Below are 20,934 nucleotides of genomic sequence, written 5' to 3'. Positions count from 1 at the left end.
GAGCTGTGCCGTCTGTGTGGGACTTACCGCTCGTTCTGCAATGAACAACAGCCAAAAAAGAAAATCCATACATTCTACTCATGGGAGCCGAATTCTACGAAGACCACGAGGTAACAAGGGAAACTGTTCGTTCGCCGCTGTAATCCGTTTTGTTTGCCACTTCTCCCCATTGGCGAAATCATGAACCAGCGAACTAGACATGGGCGGTCGAATTAAACACCGACTTCTTTAAAATACGTTCATTTTTTGGATTCGATTACACGAAGCCAATCGGTGCTCAAATTTTGTTGCTTATTGCGTATTTCTAGCTCCCAATATTACGTTAAATTACGTAATATTGAAATTAATTTTTTAAAAATTTTTCGTAAAAAAAAATAAGCTGGAAAGAAATATAAACCGAGAAAAAATACTTTACTAATTGGGAAACCGTTACCCATTAGTCACGACTCTAAAGGAACCGATCACGTTGTTTCGTATTCAAAACTTGTTCCTTGCCTATACATTTTTCTGAATAGATGAAAGATTTACAAAGGTGGCACTGAATACATATTTACATTTCTGCGACTGGAAACCATATTTTTAGTTGAGGTAGAATGTATTATGTATTCGATTGTAGTGGTTTACATAATATAGGTATTTGACCGTCATAAATACTCGTACGATTCCAATTCCAACTCTCGTCTAGGCAATAAGGCAAAGCTTTTCACTGCGTAAACAATATTTGAAAACTACCATTTTCATAATTATTAAACGATTTTTTTAAACTTAGCACGTACTTAGAATGATGTTAAGGTGGAGACTGACCGGAGCATTTCATCGTAACATCGCTCGCGGCGAGCATCAGCGAGCATCCAAAACTATGGATGGAGCGCTCGGCTCGGTGTACTGACCGTCTGAATGCTCGCATCGTAACGTGTTACGTTACGACGAAATGCTCCGGTCAGTCTCCACCTTTATGAAAACACAACGTTAAGTTAGATTATATTTGACATTATTTATGAACAATTCACATTTACTAGGGCGCACACAACATAAAATCTTTAACAATAAAAAATCATAACTAAAAACGGAAAAATTAGAGCTTTTATTCAACTTTTGTTACGTTTTTCTCTCTTAAAATATTTTTAAGAGCTTGAGATAAGCTCATATTTGATTATTTACATTGTGCAATTTTTCTAAAATAATTATATTTATGGACACACACGTGAAAGGGAAGTTTTTGTCGAATCCAATGCCTCTCTAAGCCTAGAGAGTGCTTGCAGATTCTCGCAGGTCCTTTCTGCTTCTTTTATGGTCCATGTTTCAGCAGCATGGAGAAAAATGGAGTGGACCAAACTCCTGACAATCTTGGTGTTGTTACTCACACCCCGTCTTTCCAGATTTTGTCTAGCTCAAACATGGCACTTTTACCCAGTTTTAATAACATGAAATTAATGATATCTCGAATATCCCACCATACTCACAAATTAGCCTGTTTTTAGTGTTAATTTTGGCTTTGTTGTCGGAATAGGTGTTTGATTTTGCGAAAACCATTGTTTTCGCCTTGCGTTATCATGAATTATCCACTTTCGTCTTCTGTCACAAGTTGTGCCAAAAGTCGTTTGTCGTGATAATAAAGAACTGCATATGGTCACGCGGGCTTCTTTGTTACAGCGGATAGCTTATGTGATACCCAAATACACATCTTATGCAGTTTAAATAAATTCCCCAATCCGGTTTCAATAAAACTGAACTTTGGACCAGGAAGATCTGAACTTCTGGCTTAATTCTTTTATACAGTTTGAAATGGATCGGACGCAAACTAGTTCAAACATGACCGTTTCAAAATAAAAGCGTAATTCCTGATCCACCTAACAGTGCTGCAAACTTCTTATTTCTTCAAAAAGCTTTAAAAATAAATCCTACGAATAGACACTGAAGTTTGCATGTGATCCTAATTGTTCATTGTCACTTTAGGGAAGCAGTTTGGACATGTTCAATTACTCCAGCGAGTGTCGAACTAAAACATGTACATAGTTAAGTGTTTCAACTGAATCCAAGTATTTTCCTATTTTTAGTGTCGCACATGCTGCGTTAACTCTTTTTTAGTCATTACATATTTGTTTTCTCGCCTAGACCCTCTTATGTTTTCTGCTCTACATCACATTGTAACCCATTACTCTCGTGTATCCATCATATTCAAATGATCCCTTTCTAACTTCAATGATACCTTAAAAGTATACGTGTTTCCCCAGTCGTGATTATTTTTTGGTAGATTAACCAAAACAAAACGATTTTTACCTAACTTACGATAGGTAAAGATAATTTTTTTAATGTCTACGATATATTTTCCGGAAAAGGTCGATACTTAAAAGACTATTTATCCCCCTTCGACGTTCAAACGTTATTTATTAGGCGATGTAATACTGTACATGAAACTATTGACTGTTACAGTTAAAGTTTGAAAAATAAGTCGTAAACCCAGCGATAAGTAGATAATTTAAGTAAATATGTAAGTATTATTATATGTGTAACTGTGTTTGTTTATCAGTGCGTATGTTATCAGTTTTAATACCATTTACCACAATTTCAAAATAAACAGCATTACGACAAAAGTAACATAAAAATCTATTCAGATATATCGTATTTAGTTAAAAATGGGAGATTCGTTTTGGCAATTTAGGACGAGAATTCCCCAGGTACTCACGTACAGAACCTAGGATCAATGGCAAAATTTGACATATTCTTCCTTATTTGTGTTAATATGCTTCCAACTTTAGAAATTATAGCGCCTTGTTGCAAAGAATAGAAAAATCATAGAATAAGCTCCCGATGGCGCTATGCTTAAAAATATTGATTTGAACTAGTAAAATTGATGTCTTCACTTTGATATCGTGATACATTTTTAAGGTGGAGACTGAGCGGAGCATTTCGTCGTAACATAACGTCGTAACATCGCTCTCGGCGAGCATCACCGAGCATCAGAAACTATGGATGGAGCGCTCGACTCGCTGTACTGACTGCCTGAATGCTCGCATCGTAACATGTTACGTTACGACGAAATGCTCCGGTCAGTCTTCACCCTTACATTAAAGGGGAACTCGCAGACTTCAAATTCAACACGCGAACGACCGCTCTAGAAGACGGTCGTGCTTCCGCATGTATTAGACTTTTTTTAGAATACAAATTTTATATTCTCCATAACTCCTTACCATTTAATTACTCTTTTCCTTTCAAAACCATATATTTATTTCGAATAAAAACTTATTTTTTCAGTACTAAAACGGTATCAAACAGAAAATTCAATTACGTCAAATGTTACCTGGGTTTAAAAAAATTAAGTTGCAATTTATTGTTTATTGGGCCTTAAAACTTTATCTTATTAAAACTGACTTATTACTTTACAACATTTTGAGTGTGTCCAAATACTTGTTCACAAATCTGGATTATCTCCAACTTCAGGAGTATTTTTCACATTATTTTTTGAATAATGTCACTTATTACTGTTTACTTTCAATTTCGTAACTCGTCTGCAGTATACGTTGCAGTGTGTGCATGATCGTATAGGCGTTACCAGGTCAAAAACGTGATAGCATTCAGAACGCGAATCGATTTGTATAAACGTGTAGGAATCTTCATTCAATATCCAGGATTATTGCGTCATGCATAATATGTCGGCGTCGAGCGCCGGCGTCTCGCCGCAAGTAACTCTTTTGCGCGCAAGAATACGAAAAGGGTATGTGAACACGCCATTACTATTTCAGAGATTACAACGGCAAATCTAACTAATCGGACCTATACATGACAAACCGGAAGCCTCTGCTATGATCCGTTTCGATTTTCATTCATTTCAATATATGGACGCAAATCTTACGAACTTGTGCGCCACAGATCGTACTTACTAGTGCGCAGTAACGCGTTTCAGTTTGTTCCGGATGATTCCGAGCCCTGCTTTACTACAGGGTTGCCACCCATTCCGAAACGTCGGGACATTTACCGTTATTACATTTTACCGGTTTCCAGTTACCAACCAAGAAAATGTCCCGGTATTCAGTCAAAATTGCTGTGAAAAAACGTAACACGTTACGATGCGAGCATTCATATGGTCAGTACAGCGAGCCGAGCGCTCCATCCATAGTTTCGGATGCTCGGTGATGCTCGCCGCGAGCGATGTTACGACGTTATGTTACGACGAAATGCTCCGGTCAGTCTCCACCTTAACACTTACCTCTTTTGGTCAAAAAACTTTGATTATTATGCAATGTTGTACAGACTGCTTCTACTATCCATAAATTTACTAAAAATAAAAACATAATATTAAAGAGCTTTTTATTTGTGAATAATGGAAGCGCGTAGATCTGAAATATATCGCATCATTCGGCCATGAAGTATTTGAGTGCATGTCATTAATAATTTTCTTTCATATCATTTTATAAATAAGTATTGTAAAATGTGCCCTCGGCATGGGAAGACTAAGTGAGGGCACATAATTATGTGTATGATGAAATATAAACAAAACGAAAAAAAAATGTTGAGCAAAATCTCCGTTGAATATTTCAGTCCTAATGTGGCAACCCTGCCTTATTACCATAACGTAAAGGAACGTAGGCTAAACGGAGCTTTATCGCAAACTAAAAACTTTTAAAATGAAGGGGTTAGTTCCAAATCCAGCTATAATATTTAATTTAAAGATCAAATAAATTGTAAAAAGAAAAAAACTAAATCGTTTGTAAAGATATTTAAAATGTACAAACTATACCCAGCCACGCATTGCTGTGACTCACACATTGCTGTGAAAAAAAAGAAAAAGCAAAAATTATTGATATTTTCAATTACACAATGTTTGTGGGTATGCAATATTTTATCAGCTGTATAGAAGCACGCTCTTCGCCTAGTATTAAGTGTTTTCCTGTAAAGATCAACAGATGGCGCTGCCATCTAGGTAAAAAAAGTTTTTCTAATTACTTTATTTTTAGCCTGTCACAGGTATACAATATATATTTATCCGCATTCACTGCCTATGTGGAGCATATGCAATCTACAAACCTTGCATCCTTCCAAGTCAGGTCCGTTTCCTGAAGTTCAGACTAGAATGCCTACAAATTGCCAGCAGTGGACGTTCTGGGTGGCGGAAACCTGATGTTTCGTAAAAAAGGTAAACTTGATTAAGGCTTTGAGAGGCATCCGAAGTACATGGTCTAGCCAACTGAATCACCCTTTCTTGATGACAGCTGTGACTGTTGGAAAACTGAGTTTACGACTGCTCTGGGCCATTGTAAGGTTCTAGTACAATATATATAGAATGTCAACACATTGTTTGTGGGAAACACTTAAAAGTGTCTTTTACATACTGTTGGTGGAGAGCAGAAGACGCTTATAAGCGTTGTATTTGCTTACTTTTGGCACAGCGCGGGAGATGCCAAATTGCATTATACCAATGGGAATTGGGTTTGCGGTTGGTTATGTTTGATAAGTGTATTGAGGGTTGGGCGGCAGACTGTCTGAGTATAATAAGGGTCGGGGTTGATGAAAAAACTGCCTGACAACAATGTGTTAATGTTACCAGTGAGAAATTAAGTAAGTATTACTTTTTTTATAAATACAAGTGAAGATTACCTTGTTTTGATTATTGATATATATACACTTTGTGGATCATATTGATATATTATTTTGAGAAATAAAAAGAAAAGGGCAACACAGGTTGTTGCCGAAACTAGTTGGTTGTTAATAAAAATGTGAGTGGATCAAAAAACAAAGTCTTTTTATTTCTCAAAAGAAGATAAGCTTATCCACACGATAGGTTCTACCCATAATTCATAATTCCAACCCAAAAACCCAACCCTGAATGCATTGATGTTGTTCTATCCAAACACACTTTCCACTTTTCTACAGTCGGAATATTTATTGAGGTGATGTAATACAACTCCATTTTTCTCTACGCTGCTGAAACATGGACCATAAAAGCAGTAGAAAGGAGAAAAATTGATGCTTTCAAAATACGGTATAGGAGATTATTATTGAGCATGCACATGCTCCGAATTCAATGGACAGCTAGACGCACCAACGAGTCCATTAGCCAGGAACTACACTGGGATAACTCGACTCTGGCCAATGTCCGTTCACGACGGATTCTGGAGTTCTTTGGATTCGTTGCGCGTGGCAATGAGTATAGCCTGGAACAACTGGTTGTGATCGGTAGCCTGGAGGGAAAGAGAGGGAGAGGAAGATCCCCACACGATGGACCGATCAAGTTAAGGCAGCAGCAGGCACCTCGGTGGTTGGAGCACTACCGCAGCGCCACCAAGGAATAACTGGAGAAGAGTCATTGCTTCCACAAGGGTCACAACCCTCAGTAATGAGGAATAAGACGGAGAATAAGAAGAATACTATAAATAAAATAATAATAAAAAAACATGATTTGTCATATTTATTTAATTTTTAAATTATATATGGTACATACATACAAAAACATCAATATTGCTTATTTGTTTGCCAAATAATCAACTAACAATTAAAATTTTAATATTTAATTTATTCACAAGTTATTATTTTGCAACATCTTTATATACTCGGCAATTATTTGTCAATTTTCACTGCCTTAGCAGATTGTCAAATCAATTGGTAATATTACAATAAAGTGGAATTTCACTATTCATACTTAGGTTGTTTTAAGAAAATTGATGAAGCTTTCATGCCTCTGCTCTGGACCATCATGGAAGAATGTGGTTGTAATGAAAAGCGTATTATTGAACTTCTAAAATAAATAAAGGCAGCAGCAGGCACCTCAGTGGTTGGAGCGCTACGTGCAGCGCAGTCAAGGGATAACTGGAGAAGAGTCATTGCTTCTGCAAGGGTCACAACCCTCAGCAATGAGGATTAAGACGGAGAAGAAAATAAATAAAATAAGTAGAGTAAATCTCATATAACAATAAATTAAAAAAGAAAGATCAAATAATAATCAATAAGTAAATCTCAAATACACCAGCACATATTTCAAATGTCGCTGATATTATAAAGCTATTATTTTATTTTAAGAAGAGGATAGCGACAGACAGCAGCATAAGAGGTAACAGACCCCCAGGAAGACCACCTAAACGATGGAAAGACAGCTGGTCTTCCACCTCCGAGGAGCAGACTCCGAGAATAACAGGACACAGTCCTACCTAAAGAAAAAGAAGGCTTTTCTGAAAACTGTTTTTGTATTACTTCTGTACATTTTCTTAGGTGTTTTAAGAACATTACTTGTTATTGCTGTCAGTATAATTTAATTTATTATTTCATAAAAAAAAATTAAGTAATTTTTGGAAAAAATTGTTAATGTATTTTTTTTTGTACTTTTTGTTAGTAGTCATATAAAATTATTTTAGTTATAGTAAACAGATTGATTAAGTCAATACTGATTTACAACTGAACCAGTTAATAAACCATATCAATGTAATTTATTATGTATGATGAATATACGAATGTCCAGTTTTCAAATTTAGTGCAGCAAATTTTAAAGATTAAAAAATGAATTGTAAAAAAACCCGTTTGTGCAATTTATTATCACTCTACACGTTTTGGAACATCACAATTGACATCTTATAATTAGATTTTTTTTTATTTGGCTAGACATATGGTAAAATATATTCTGGACTTTGATAAGGGTAAAAGTCAAAATTATATAACATTAAATTAATAAAAAAATATATTACAATGTCAGAGAAAAAGAGATTAATGAAAAAGAAAATCGTACCAAATCTCAACTAGCAGAAGCAATTAGACAAAATCATTTTCGCTATAATGTAGACAATATTTAAATGGTATAGAAATGGGATACCCTTTTCAATGTGTGCATAATATCAGATCATTTTCACATAACAATCAGTAGTGTCAAAAATCCCTTCTTTACTTACATTTTCATCTTAGAAATAATAAATATTTTGTATTTCTTTTACAAATATGGGAATTATTTAGAAAAACATGATGAATGTTTTTTCACAAAGCAAAAAAATTGCATATTACATGTATTTGATCGTTTATTTAAACATTCACAAATAAATAAAATCTGTGATCTTGTCTGATTGAAAGCTAAGGAATGAATGAGTTTTATTTTGATTTGATATTTGAAAGATAATCGGAATCTTCACATAAATCTTTTACAATTGCATTTTTTTATGAATCCCCATTCGTTGTCTACAAAGTGGCTAGCAATTCGCTCACTCCTTTCAAGAACGTCATAAATCAAAAAACTTGAATTTTCAGGAGAACGTTTTAAAAGTTTGAAAATATAATACAATGTATTCAAAATAAATATCAAGCCATTTACTGAACTTTTTACTGTGCAACAGATCTTTTTAGATAAAACCTGGAGGTTTTTTCTCCATTTGAAAATATTTAGTATATTTAAAAAAATAATGAAGCAATACCTTTTCTTCAAAATGCAAAAACAACACTTTCTGCCTGGTAGCGGGTAAATATTAAGTTAAAAATATGCCTCTTTTGCTGGGATTTCGTACATTTTCTGGACATTTCGAAAACATGCAAAACTGAAAATTGACGATTTTTGATTTATGACGTTCTTGAAAGGAGTGAGCGAATTGTCAATGAACAAGTTAGGATTGCTGCTATGTGAAGATGCCACTGTCTCATCAGGCGCAGTGAATCATTCATATATTTGTCTAAACGCTAGAATATCAATTAATATTGTTGAATTGATGGTAAAGTAAGTTGTGATAGAAAAATGAATAGTGGAGCTCCAATATATTACAGTATTTTACATCAATGACAACTGATTAATTAACAAATTGGTATTGATATCTTAACAGCGACAAAGAAGCATTAAGATGGAATCATGGAAGTTTGGCCATTTATAGAGCTTGTGACTTGTCAGCAGGTGATTCAAGTGATCGCTTTATATAAATTCACCATTCTACCCATGTCAGACTTCCATTATTTATTAACTTCCTTATCTCTCATTTAAATATAATATTTCAAATAAACTACACAATATTAACTTTAAAACGTAAACTAAATATGTAAATAAAAACAAAATTACAGAGTATGATTATTTAAGACTGCATTGTTTAAGGGCACAAAAGGGTATTGTCTCACGAAAGAGGAATGTAACAGAAATAATCCTTCCATGTAAAAACATGAAGATACTAGATTCCAAATCGAGCCATAATGGCTTTTCAGCAAAGCTCCAAACTCACAAAAAAACAATTATAAATACATTGATCAAGATTCAATATTTTAATATAATAATTTTTCTAACAATGGTAAAAAAAAACTTGTGTTTGGAGTTTTCCAAACATAAAATTTCTAGATTTTTCTGACCAAAAGGAAGCATTACTTTCTGCGCAAAAGTTACTTCTGGCTATTTTCAATCATAATGGGGATTGGAATTGATTCCCACATGATGAGCCTGTGTGCACCTTTTTTTTCTTTTGAATAGAATAAATATAAAATGAATAGCTTCAAGTCTCAAATAAAACAAGTATGCGGTAATATTTGGATGTTCATTATCCTATAAACTGCAGAGATTCAATCGAAGTGATAAATTTAAGACAAAAATGGTTTTCAACCCATCTATTACAATATTATGTATTTTTTTTTTTAATATTGTAACTCAACAAGCTGGGAAGTCTTAAAACAAAATGAAGTTTATGGTATATGTTAATACGAGTATTGTATTCTCCAAGTATACATGCAACATCAAGGGATATTTCTTCATTTATAAAAACAATAACTGCCTGCCATAGATTGATGCCCTTACATAAATTTTGGACCTTTTGAGGTTTTCATTATTTTTGATTGTTCACTTAATATTCCCAACTAGTGATAAAATAAATTAAATATTTACTAATGCAAAACTCAAAAAATATTTTCATAAACCACGCTTTCCGTAAATTCATCAAGTTTATAAAAAGGCGATTATTTAGCCTAAGTGATTTTCATAAATTTCATTAGATTGTATATTTAATTTATTGCATGCATGTTTAATAAACATTACTTTTAACACTATGCCGTCTGGTGACGTCACGTTGGTGTCCCTTCTCAAAGTTTCGTGAATATAGAGGGACAGGATTGAGAACTCATGAGAAATGACAATGAGATTAGTTGACAATTTATAATCTCCCGAAAACTCAAAAGAGTTGAACTACTCCTACCAGCACCAAACGAGAGATCCCGATTAAATGTGCAAACGAGCACAGTGTTAAATGCTGTCCAATTTTATATTTTACAAACTTTAAATTGTATAAACTTTACTTTGAATGTCTTTTAAAACCTTACGCGTACAGAATAAGCACCTTTGTATTGCCATATAAGACAAAAAGCGTTTGGTAATGATCCAAATAATATATTGGAAGACATGCCGTTTGTGTCATACCTCGTAATATATTTTTTTAATAGAATATCTCAAATCGATTCCTCCTTGATTCACTCGTCATGGAGTACAGTTGAGTGGAATTTCTATGATTGAGTTAGTCTGAATCAAGCATAGCCAAATCCATTAGAAAGACAGCTTTGACGACAAATAATTAACTGGCTAGATAATTAGAACAAGTCTTCGAACTTTCATACAATACATATTTTTGAAATATTGTATGTTTTACAATTAACTTTACCAAATAGAAAAAATAAAGAAAGCTCAAATGCCAAACGTCTTGCCATGTTTATGTATTTAAAAAAAATATTGTATCATTTTTCCACCTAATATTATGACAACTGGTGGATAAATATGTAGTAATAAATAGACAATGTTATTATTATTTGTTATTAATGTTTCTACATAAAACGAAACGCCATCTTGAAAGAATATATGTATTTGCTTTGCTTTTTTTTGTACAAGGGTATCTCTGAATTACAATAGAGAAAATTAAAGTTTTAGAAATACAAATGTCAGATATAGGCTGTGAAGATTGGCTCATTTACTATCAGTAATAAAATTTTCAACATATTTCTTGAATACGGGTAATTATATACAATGTGAAATTTCTTTTTCATATTCAATGTATCTATTTTAGTTTTTATTTTAATTTTAAAATCTGGGAAATTCAAAATTTTCCTTATCGTCAACTATGTAATTGGCCACGCTTGATTTGAATCAACTTAGGGTCAAATTTTTATGTGTTTTTGGCAAAGCATTAAAAAAAAATTAAGTTTATTTATTATTAAAAATTCAGCTGCCAGCTTCCAGAGAGCTTCTTCAGCTAAATTTTTTTGTTTGCCAATAACTATAGTCCCATCATATTATAATCATGTCCAGTCTTAAACATCCTAATGAATGAGAAAATAAGGAATAATTCAATATTTTCATTTTTAAAAAATGTTCAGTCCATCTTTGATACTTCTGTTGCATTGCACCCACCGATGATGTGGAATTCTATATTAATCTTGAAAGTCCTTTGTTGGCTTATTCTTTGTCCTGTATAGTTTTTTCCTTCTTAAGGAATTATATCATTGAAATTATTTTGCGATAGTAAACATAATATGTATGCTCACATAGATAGAAAAAATTGTGTGGTCATGTACATGACCCTTTTCATTTATTATTGATTTTGGATAAGCATTAAAAAAAACGTTTTATCAAATAGCATTTACAGTAGTAAACACTATTATACAATCTTTAAATATGAATAAGATATTATATTATATACAAATTGTCACTATTAGAAAGCAAAAGACACTAGAAGAAAATGTATGCATATTAGTAGTTTTTTTATTCATTACAATGATATAAAAAATATGTTTATTTAGGATTTAGGAAAAAACCAAGAAGATATTACATGCTATGAATATTAGTAGTAAGTATAATAATAAAGGAGTTTTGTTTGACAATTGGCAACATATCAATCAGTGCTACAAAACAATCCATTGACATTTCATGAAACGTAATACAAAACAATTTTTCACATCTAAAACTGTGAGTATTCCACATTTGAAACAAAGTACAGCACAGTCACTCGACCAATTGGGAACAAATGCGGTGAAGGAGGCAAATGATGCTCATTGATGCAACCAATTGATCATATACAAAGTCAATAGAAGCAATTGCCGTTTGCGACTTTGTCTATTGCGCAAAGCTCTCCTCAACTGAACGCCCATTTTCTGTTCAGGGTGTTAAAATGTGATATTCAGGGTTAGGATAGAAATGCTAATTTCGACTATTACATACATTAAAAATATCCACAAAAATTCATTATGAACATTTTTACAGCTACACATGATTTTTCAAACATTTTAGAATTTCAGTATTTAAAGACCGATTATTGTCACTACTTTACGCTATTATTATGTGTCTAAAGACAATAACACGAAAACAGTGATGAAAATCAGGTAACTACATTTCAAAACTTTACAACATAAACTCTATGCGATTGCTCACAATGATTCAAATCAAATCTATTATGTACATGATACAATTTAATTTTTATGAAATAATTCATTTGTTTGATCAAAATCAACTTTAGTATAAAATCAATTTAAAAAAGAATTTAAAATGTTATATTGATATCTCAACAGAGATTGAATATGCGTTATAAATGTGTGTAAATACAAGTCCTAATTTATATAGGGTATATGATATTTTCTGCTTTAATGATCATTTTTTACATCGCAAGATACAGTGCAGCTATCTGTTATTGAAATTTTTATGTAACGCAATTAGGTGTAAGCCTTGTAAATATAGACTATTCCCTATACTCAATAACTTTGTTGAGATACCAATTGTTTTCAAACAACCCTTTAGTGGGGTAAAATACAGTATTTGTGTACACTTAAAATATTGCTTGTAATGGTTTACAGCAAATGTATTGTATGTCTTGAAAATATTTACGAATGTATCATTTTAAAAAAAACATATGGCATATCATTAACCTATTGGTGTATGGACAAATTTTATTATCCAAGCAAAATCAATTAAGAATTTAGTTTGCGCATATAATTTAAGGAATATCAAATTCATTTCAAAATAAAACTTATGATATCTATGTTCTTTGCATAATTTCTTGAAGTTTTTGAAAAACTGTCTTCACAATTTAATAGCATCTTTACTCATTTTGGCAATACCTATGAAAAACTACCGAAACTAGCCATCAGTTTTATCATTAATATTTATGACATTTATATCAACAATATTAGATAATTTTTGGTTATTCACCAACAATATCTAATAGAAATTGAAAAAAATAATTTAACAGATTAATCACAGGTATATTGGAAAAAAATTGATACTTGAAATACATGTAAATAATGAAAATACATAAATACGTAAATGTGAATAATTCATACACACAGCACCATTTCAAAGAAAAACATAATGGTTGGTAATAATAGTGCTGAATTATGAATATAATTATGATAATAATTTCAAATAATATTCTGTAAGGACAAAAAAACAATACCTCCCATTTTCAACATCACAAATCATGTCAAAAAGCTTACACACGTGTACATACATACAATAGCTTTGCAGTAAACTGCTGATTTTAAGCGTTTGATTTAGTAGTGAGATATTTAACAATATCCATAAGTTTATTGATACTCGGAGCCTCGCGCCTCGAAAGAGATATATTTCCAGCCCCCGGATCTGAAATATTTTGTGTTTACATCAACAAGTCCACCAAAACCACAAAATGCAGAAATATCCCACTACATATTTATCCTGACAAAACCGTTTAGTGATAAAATTAGTTTTTCCATCTCCACGGTTTTGTCAAACAAAGAACGATTTATTGGTGAAATAATTCACATGAATAAAAAAACTATAATTATCACAACTAATATTGCCGACAAAACTCCAATAGCCATCCATTGTCTTCGATCTGTAACAGAAATAAAACAACTTATTATGCTCTTCAATGGGGATAGCATTTACAGCAGATCGCATTTAGAAGTCTGTATGCACTGCATTCTGACAGTGGAGATTGTTTCAAGAGGTTTTATTATAAACTTTGTTACGATCCCAGGTCAAACAATTGGACCATATTCTGGTTTGTCAAACATTGATAACATTGATGACCGCAACTTCGAGAAACAACATCTATTGTAAGAATGGGATGCGTTATTCCTACCGACTACCCTCTGGTGCCTACATTAACAAGTTGAAATTGGAATTTGGAAGACAACGCACAGATAAAAATATTGAATTCTGGCAACAACATAGAAGTTTAACCCATCCGCATATCAGTTTTTTTTTTCAAAACATGTATATAAAGACACTAATTGAATGTATCCCCGCAAGTAAGAAAGTTGCCCCGCCCGGAGGGGAGGTGATATGGTTTGTCAAACAATGAGGCGCTAATATTTTGCACCTTATAAAACAAAATTAGAAATAATCTTTAAATGCAGAAAAAGGTACTACACACTACAGATTGATTTTTGTGGTACAAATCAGTCCGACCAATCATAACGCTCGCGTGTTTGAAGCGTGAAAGGTGTTCAAATTCAACCGAGTTAAAAATAATCTCATAAAATTATAACTTTTACAGTTTTACCAATAAATATGGTACATATAGCTATTATGCACATATTTTATTGCGCGTCTAGATCAGAAATGTGATAAATTAAGAAGAAAACTTGAAAAAATAAATCAATAAAACATTATCCCTGAGATGTAAAGTTTTGATTTCTAACTGATTTTAGTTGATATTTCAATCAAAAGGATAACTATATCCTTACAGGGACATCTTTGGTCAAGTGTCGTCAATAAATTTGTATAAAAATTATAAGAAATAATGCATTACCAAAAGCTTTCTTACTGATTTGTAGATATCACACTAAAGTATCTTTATAATATGAACTACCACGGATGTGGGCGTGGCTTAAACTGCGACTGTTATGTGGAGACTGACCGGAGTAACGTAACACGTTACGATGCGAGCATTCAGGCAGTCAGTACAGTGAACCGAGCGCTCCATCGCTCCATCGTTACAACGAAATTCTCTGGTCAGTCTCCACCGTTATGCGAATGTAAAAACATACCTGCCGCCAAACCTTGGCATTTGGAAATATTTGAGTAGAGAAGTCTTACCACAAACTGGGTTTTTGTTTTAAAAAAAATTGAAACAATAATACCAATATCAACAGCAATTAGCGATAAAAATGAAGGATTACTGTGCAGGGAGTCGCTGTTATCTAAGGTTGACAAAACAGGCAGGAGTTAAGAGGTTTTACATTATGGAATCTTAATATGAATCTTAATAGAAAAAATCTTAATATCAAACATAATTTTTTTCAAACATATCATATGGAATTAAATTTCAGTTTATTTTTCACAAAACAAAGCTGACAATTCAAAAATGTTTTTTAAAACATTTTTTATCTATTTCTACATGATATAAAATACATAGTTTTAAATTACAGAGATTGTAATATACTGTAATGACTCTGATTTTAATAAAATATTAAATTTAAAGCTGAAATTTTATTGTTTGTTTTAAAAAATATATATATGAAGATTTATTACATTTTAGAGATATTTTCTAGGTATTTTCCAAATATGTACTATTTTTGAGTCCTATTATTTATTTTTAAAAGGTTTTTAGGATTTTTTTAGTTTTTAGGGCACTGTATTTTAGTGTCATTCTCGCTCATTTGCAATATCACCGATGATATATGGAAAAATTTATTACTTTAAAAAATTTCCCTGAATTTTACACTGAAAATGTTAAATTATCAATTCCATAATGGTAGTGAAAGAAGATTTGGTAAAACATCGCATTTTGTTGAACGCATGCACGCAATATTTTTCACATAAAGTGTATTTCTACAAAGTGTTACAAAAATTAACAACCTGAAAGACAATAAGCAGTCAACCTCATTTATTCATCGCTTACTTCTCTTACCTTGTACAACTAGCGTTTATCTACTTTATAGTACCATAAAGTGATAATAAAATATTATCTATGGTAACTGCACTTATATAATATGCAAAATATATCGCTCACTCCTTTGAAGAACGTCATAAATAAAAAATCGACGATTTTAGGTTGTGCATGTTTTCGGAATGCCCAGAAAATGTACTATATACCAGCAAAAGAGGCACATTTTTAACTTAATATTTACCCGCTACAGGGTAGAAAGTGTTGTTTTTGCATTTTGAAGAAAAGGTGTTGTTTAATTATTTTTTTAAATATACTAAATATTTTTCAAATGGAGAAAAAACCTTCAGGTTTAACCTTAAAAGATCTGTTGCACAGTAAAATTTTCAATAAGTGGCTTGATATATATTTTTAATACATTGTATTATATTTTTAAACTTTAAAAACGATCTCCTAAAAAATCAAGTTTTTTGATTTATGACGTTCTTGAAAGGAGTGAACGATATATATTCCATGAAACATATCAACTGTCCCATATCAGAATCAAAAACCATAAAGAACTTCAGGTCGGTTTGTTTATTACATAATATAGAACTTACAGAAATGTTAGAAAATAGCGATAGTTTGGAAAAATTGACAATAAAACAAATACATCTGAATTATGAATGGACATTTCTAATTTTGATATGCAAGAATACAATTAAATGTTAGAATCGCTCAGGAGCCTCAGGAAATACATGTAAATATTCTTACCATTCGACATGTGTAGAACTTTTGCAACTTTCTTCATTGTAGAATCTAATTTGGAATCAGTGTTTTCTATCTCGCTATTGAATTCATCCAGCATGCTGCAAAAATACAATAAAAAAAACATTCAAATTAAAAATGCAAAAATATAATAAAATAAAAACACGCTTTTATACTAAGTAAAACTCGGAGGTTTAAATATTTAAACAGAGAAATATGAACATCTCCAATGAGTAAGGTCCGAGGAGTCCAAAGACCACAAAGAAAATTAATCTCCTGAACAGTAGAACCTGAGAGACTGGTTCGGTACCACCACATCTGTTGCAAGCTGAATAATTTGAATGGTTCCAGGGATACCTAACTTCTGATGGGAGATGGAACCCAGAAGAAAGAAAACTCAATCCAGTGAAACAGGTTGTATATATTTTATGTTATGACACGGATACCTTACCTCAATATATAACTAGACTTACAAACTACCAATACCCAAGTTACACAAGCTAGAACTATTCCTCTTATTCTTCTTCTTTTTACATGTTCACTCCCTAGATGGAGCATCACTAGGCCTTCACAAGTCTTCTCCGGGTCACACTGTTACATGCCATCTCCTCGACTTCCTCCCAGATCAGTCCAGCACCCCCAAGTTCCGCTGAGTATGGTCAATAAATGGTCATCAGCAGTCTTCCGGGGTGCTGAAATCCCCAGATTGCCCACCAAACTGATGCTTTGCGCCATTGGACGCAGATGGGGAGCAGACAAATAAACAAAATGCTACTCACACTGCTTGTTCATCCAACTCCACCCCAATTTGATGGGACACAGTTTTGAGTGATCCAATGGAGTGGCTTATGACGTTGAGCTGCTCGTCCTGAGAGTCCAGCATCCTCTGCTGGACCGCCGAGTTATCAGCCAAGAAGTTGTCGTCATACCGACTAGGGCTGTCAGTCTGGTTCTGCAACTTGGAGTACTTAGTGGTGGAGTGCCGCGGGGGTACGCTGCCAGGACCCTCGGCTAATCTGACACGTTCCTTGCCTCTGTTGATGTTCATCTTATCCTTCATATCCTGTGAATAACATACGTTGGTTGATCCATCGGATATTATAAACAAATAATAATATAAATAAAAAAAGTTAAAATACACGACTATAATGTTTGTCTAGTGCATGGGTCAGAAAAGTGTGGTTCTGGAGCCGCAGCAGCTCTTTGACCTTTTAAGTGCGGCTCGAGTGGCAACGTAAACTTGTCCATGAGTCATATGGGCATTATTTTTGTGTTCATTCCAAGCTGATTATTTCAATGCCAGTGTCTCTCGGAATCGGACAAAGGGCGTAAAACAATGGTTACCTGCACATTACATAGAAACCCCAACCTGTTTCTATGTTTGCGCCTTTATGTGACCATAGAAAAAGGTTCACAATTCTCAACTAAAAAGTTATATTAAGTAGTCCCCTCTAACATTCTTTCTAATGGTCAGGTTATATATCCTAAATTTGAATGCAACTTAATATACGTATTTATGTATCAATTTTAAATCAAACACAGATTTTTTCAATCTATTAAGTTGTACTTTATACATCCCCCATTAGCTACTGTTGTCTCCCATAAATTATTGCTGCACATGTTAAAACTGTCACTTAGAATTGTATAGCTACATAAGGACCGTAGTCCATTTGATCTTCTTATTTGTTTGATAATGCCCTAACAAGGCGAAACAATTGTCAGAATGTTAATTTTTATGCGTTTTTGTTAATAAAATACAATTTAGTAGACTCAAAAAATATGTGTTTGATTTAAAATTAATACATAAATTAAAATGGAGTTCTACAAATTAAACGCCAAATCAATAAATAAAATTTGATATATGTAGTTACACAGCATAAAAATGAGTGTAAAAAGAGAGTGAAATGTTCTTAGCAAATAATTTGTTCTGATTGCCAAACAGTGCATGTTAAACAATCCACAAACATAGTTACCTTCACTTCCAAACGAGTATTTTCAATAAAGTATCGCCTACTGGTTGATTCTTTATTGTCAATCTTGAATTTAGACGGATTTTTTTCTACAATACTTGTCTACACGTTAAGGTCTACATATTAAACACAGTTCACACATACACATACATAAAATCTGTTCTAAGTACTACAAAGAAAACATATTTTCAAAAATCATATAACATATCGCTCACTCCTTTCAAGAATGTCATAAATCAAAATACTTGATTTTTCAGGAGAACGTTTTTAAAGTTTAAAAATATAATACAATGTTTTAAAACAAAATATCAAGCCACTTACTGAACTTCTTACTGTGCATCAGATCTTTTTAGGTACAACCTGAAGGTTTTTTCTCCATTTGAAAAATATTTAGTATATTTAAAAAAATAATTAAACAATACCTTTTCTTCAAAATGCAAAAACAACGCTTTCAGCCCTGTAGCGGGTAAATATTAAGTTAATAATATGCCTCTTTTCTGGGCATTCCGAGAACATGCACAACCGAAAATTGTCGATTTTTGATTTATGACGTTCTTGAAAGGAGTGAGCGATATAAGAATCCTTAAGAGGTTAAATACAGTTTTATTTTGTTTTCATAAATAAAGATTGGAAATAAGTATTCAAAATATTATTACCATAGTGTGTGACAAACCGATTCAGATTAAAGTTCACCCCTGCATGCACGAAAATCGTTTTTCAATTTTAACAAAAATATTAGTAGCCTCTCCACGCCACAAATATAATGCAATGGCTAAAGGACGTTATTACGTTCTGACATTAAAAAAGATTTGCAAATATTTACATAGATGGCCTACGGGAACCGATTGACCAAAGTAGGGTCTTTAATCTTTTCTCAATATATGTAGGGGAGAGGACCCTACCGCAGACAGGTAGGGTACATATATTGAGAAAAGATTAAAGTGGTTGATTGTAATTGAAAAGTAATAGAAAAATTATGTACAGAGCCCTTTTTCAATATAGTTCTTCCCTATTTATTTGGTGCTTCAAATATTGAGTAATTATTTGATTTTAATATGAAATAAAACTATTAAAAAACCATGAAAAAAATGTTGGCAAGGGGTGGCACTGTTTTAGTGAGTCCGAATCTGTCATTCAAATAAGACAATACGGTTGAAGATTTAAAATATAGAAATATTTGTGGGCTAGTCCCACATCTAAATAATCGTATCATATACGATTGCCTGCAAAAGGTTGCAAGATATATGCACCCAAGAAGCAATAGATTTTTCGTGGCGACCTTAAGGGTTTGTTCCATAATTTCATAGACAATTGGGTGACAAGTAATGTGCATAGGCTACTGAATCATATAAACGCAGTGTTATCTTAATCGTTAAAACATGAAGGGAAGGTGATCAGCCCTCCGCTTCAAGTATCAGTCCAGGATAATATTGAACAAACATTAGAGTGAAAAAATCAACTCTATTTATTTGATCCTCCCCCTGGGAAACGAACTCGGGACCCCCGGAACGGTAGCCGAGCGTGCTAACCATTACACTGTGGAGGCGGATATATCAATATATGCCATAATATTTCAAAGACAATTGGATGACAGGTAATACGCAAGTGACTGAGAGAAATCAGTTTGATTGAAAAGGATATTGATAGTGTCTTCCAGGTCTTCTAGATCCCACTCGATACTGCGCAGGGCATTCCTCAGCTCCGTGGTGGTCCACTCGGCTTCCGCACCTGCAGGGCCGGCCGATGCGTCTCCGAGCTCCAGCCAGCGAAGGTACAGCCCCCGAGTCTTGTTCAGCGCCTTGAACACTTCACTGCAAGCAGAAACCACGGCCTCAGGTCCCATGGCTACTCTACACACAACACCTAACGAGCCGCGCACATAATCAATACTTACCTAAACAATGCGACCAGATAACAGACTTATCTAAATTGTTATCGCGATCAGCGCAAATCGCTGTCCTTTGTTGCTTGATTACTAATGGTAGCCATTTGCTGTTGATTACATACATAGTAAAATGTCAAAACTTACTCTTTTACTACGAAAAATGGGTCTTCCAAAGTCATGTCAGTGTTCCGAAGGGCAGAGGCCGAAAGCCCGCGGATTCAGATGCATTTGACACGATTTTATTATCAAAACTATGCACTTCTAGTCGAAATTTGAGTTTTTTCCGCTACGAAACAATTTGAGCTCACCCACCCGAACAGTTATCGACAGAACATACCTGCACACGAATCAAGAAGCATAATGCCCCTTATTTTCCATCCCTTCCTCGCACAAGGGTTTGTTTCTGAGAATTTTGGTCGGACAGTCTGAGAACCGAACACAACAACTGTCAAAAAAATCTGCTTTAACTTGCGCACTCTGTTGTCGGTACGTAGAACCACACTAAAGACATGTAAGTCAGCAAACGCAAAGTCTATTATAATTTGAA

General features: G+C 33.4%; 1 protein-coding gene across 1 annotated transcript; it reads right to left on the bottom strand.

Moving 5' to 3' along the window:
• Nucleotides 1-10,988: 10,988 nt before the first annotated feature.
• Nucleotides 10,989-20,710, bottom strand: Syx6 (Syntaxin 6). Its single transcript, XM_088266074.1, has 6 exons — nucleotides 20,532-20,710; nucleotides 20,145-20,313; nucleotides 18,506-18,601; nucleotides 17,312-17,595; nucleotides 16,539-16,633; nucleotides 10,989-13,787 (listed from the first exon to the last, which is right to left on the bottom strand). Exons 1-6 carry the CDS (start codon nucleotides 20,564-20,566, stop codon nucleotides 13,711-13,713), a joined length of 756 nt encoding a protein of 251 aa, XP_088122200.1. The 5' UTR covers nucleotides 20,567-20,710; the 3' UTR covers nucleotides 10,989-13,710.
• Nucleotides 20,711-20,934: the final 224 nt, after the last annotated feature.

The sequence above is a fragment of the Brachycentrus maculatus genome, unplaced genomic scaffold (assembly GCF_059751285.1).
Source record: "Brachycentrus maculatus isolate JH-2025_06_01 unplaced genomic scaffold, ASM5975128v1 h1tg000261l, whole genome shotgun sequence".
Classification (NCBI taxonomy): Eukaryota; Metazoa; Arthropoda; class Insecta; order Trichoptera; family Brachycentridae; genus Brachycentrus; species Brachycentrus maculatus.
The sequence above is the reverse complement of the archived record's forward strand: the minus strand, read 5'-3'. Positions and strand labels throughout refer to the sequence as shown.

Coding starts and splice junctions, on each gene's coding strand:
- Syx6 (XM_088266074.1), bottom strand. CDS start 20,566: ATGACTTTGGAAGACCCATTTTTCGTAGTAAAAGA. Junction 20,314..20,531: donor CCATTTTTCGTAGTAAAAGA/GTAAGTTTTGAC, acceptor TTCTGCTTGCAG/TGAAGTGTTCAAGGCGCTGA. Junction 16,634..17,311: donor GAGTTGGATGAACAAGCAGT/GTGAGTAGCATT, acceptor GTATTTTTGCAG/CATGCTGGATGAATTCAATA.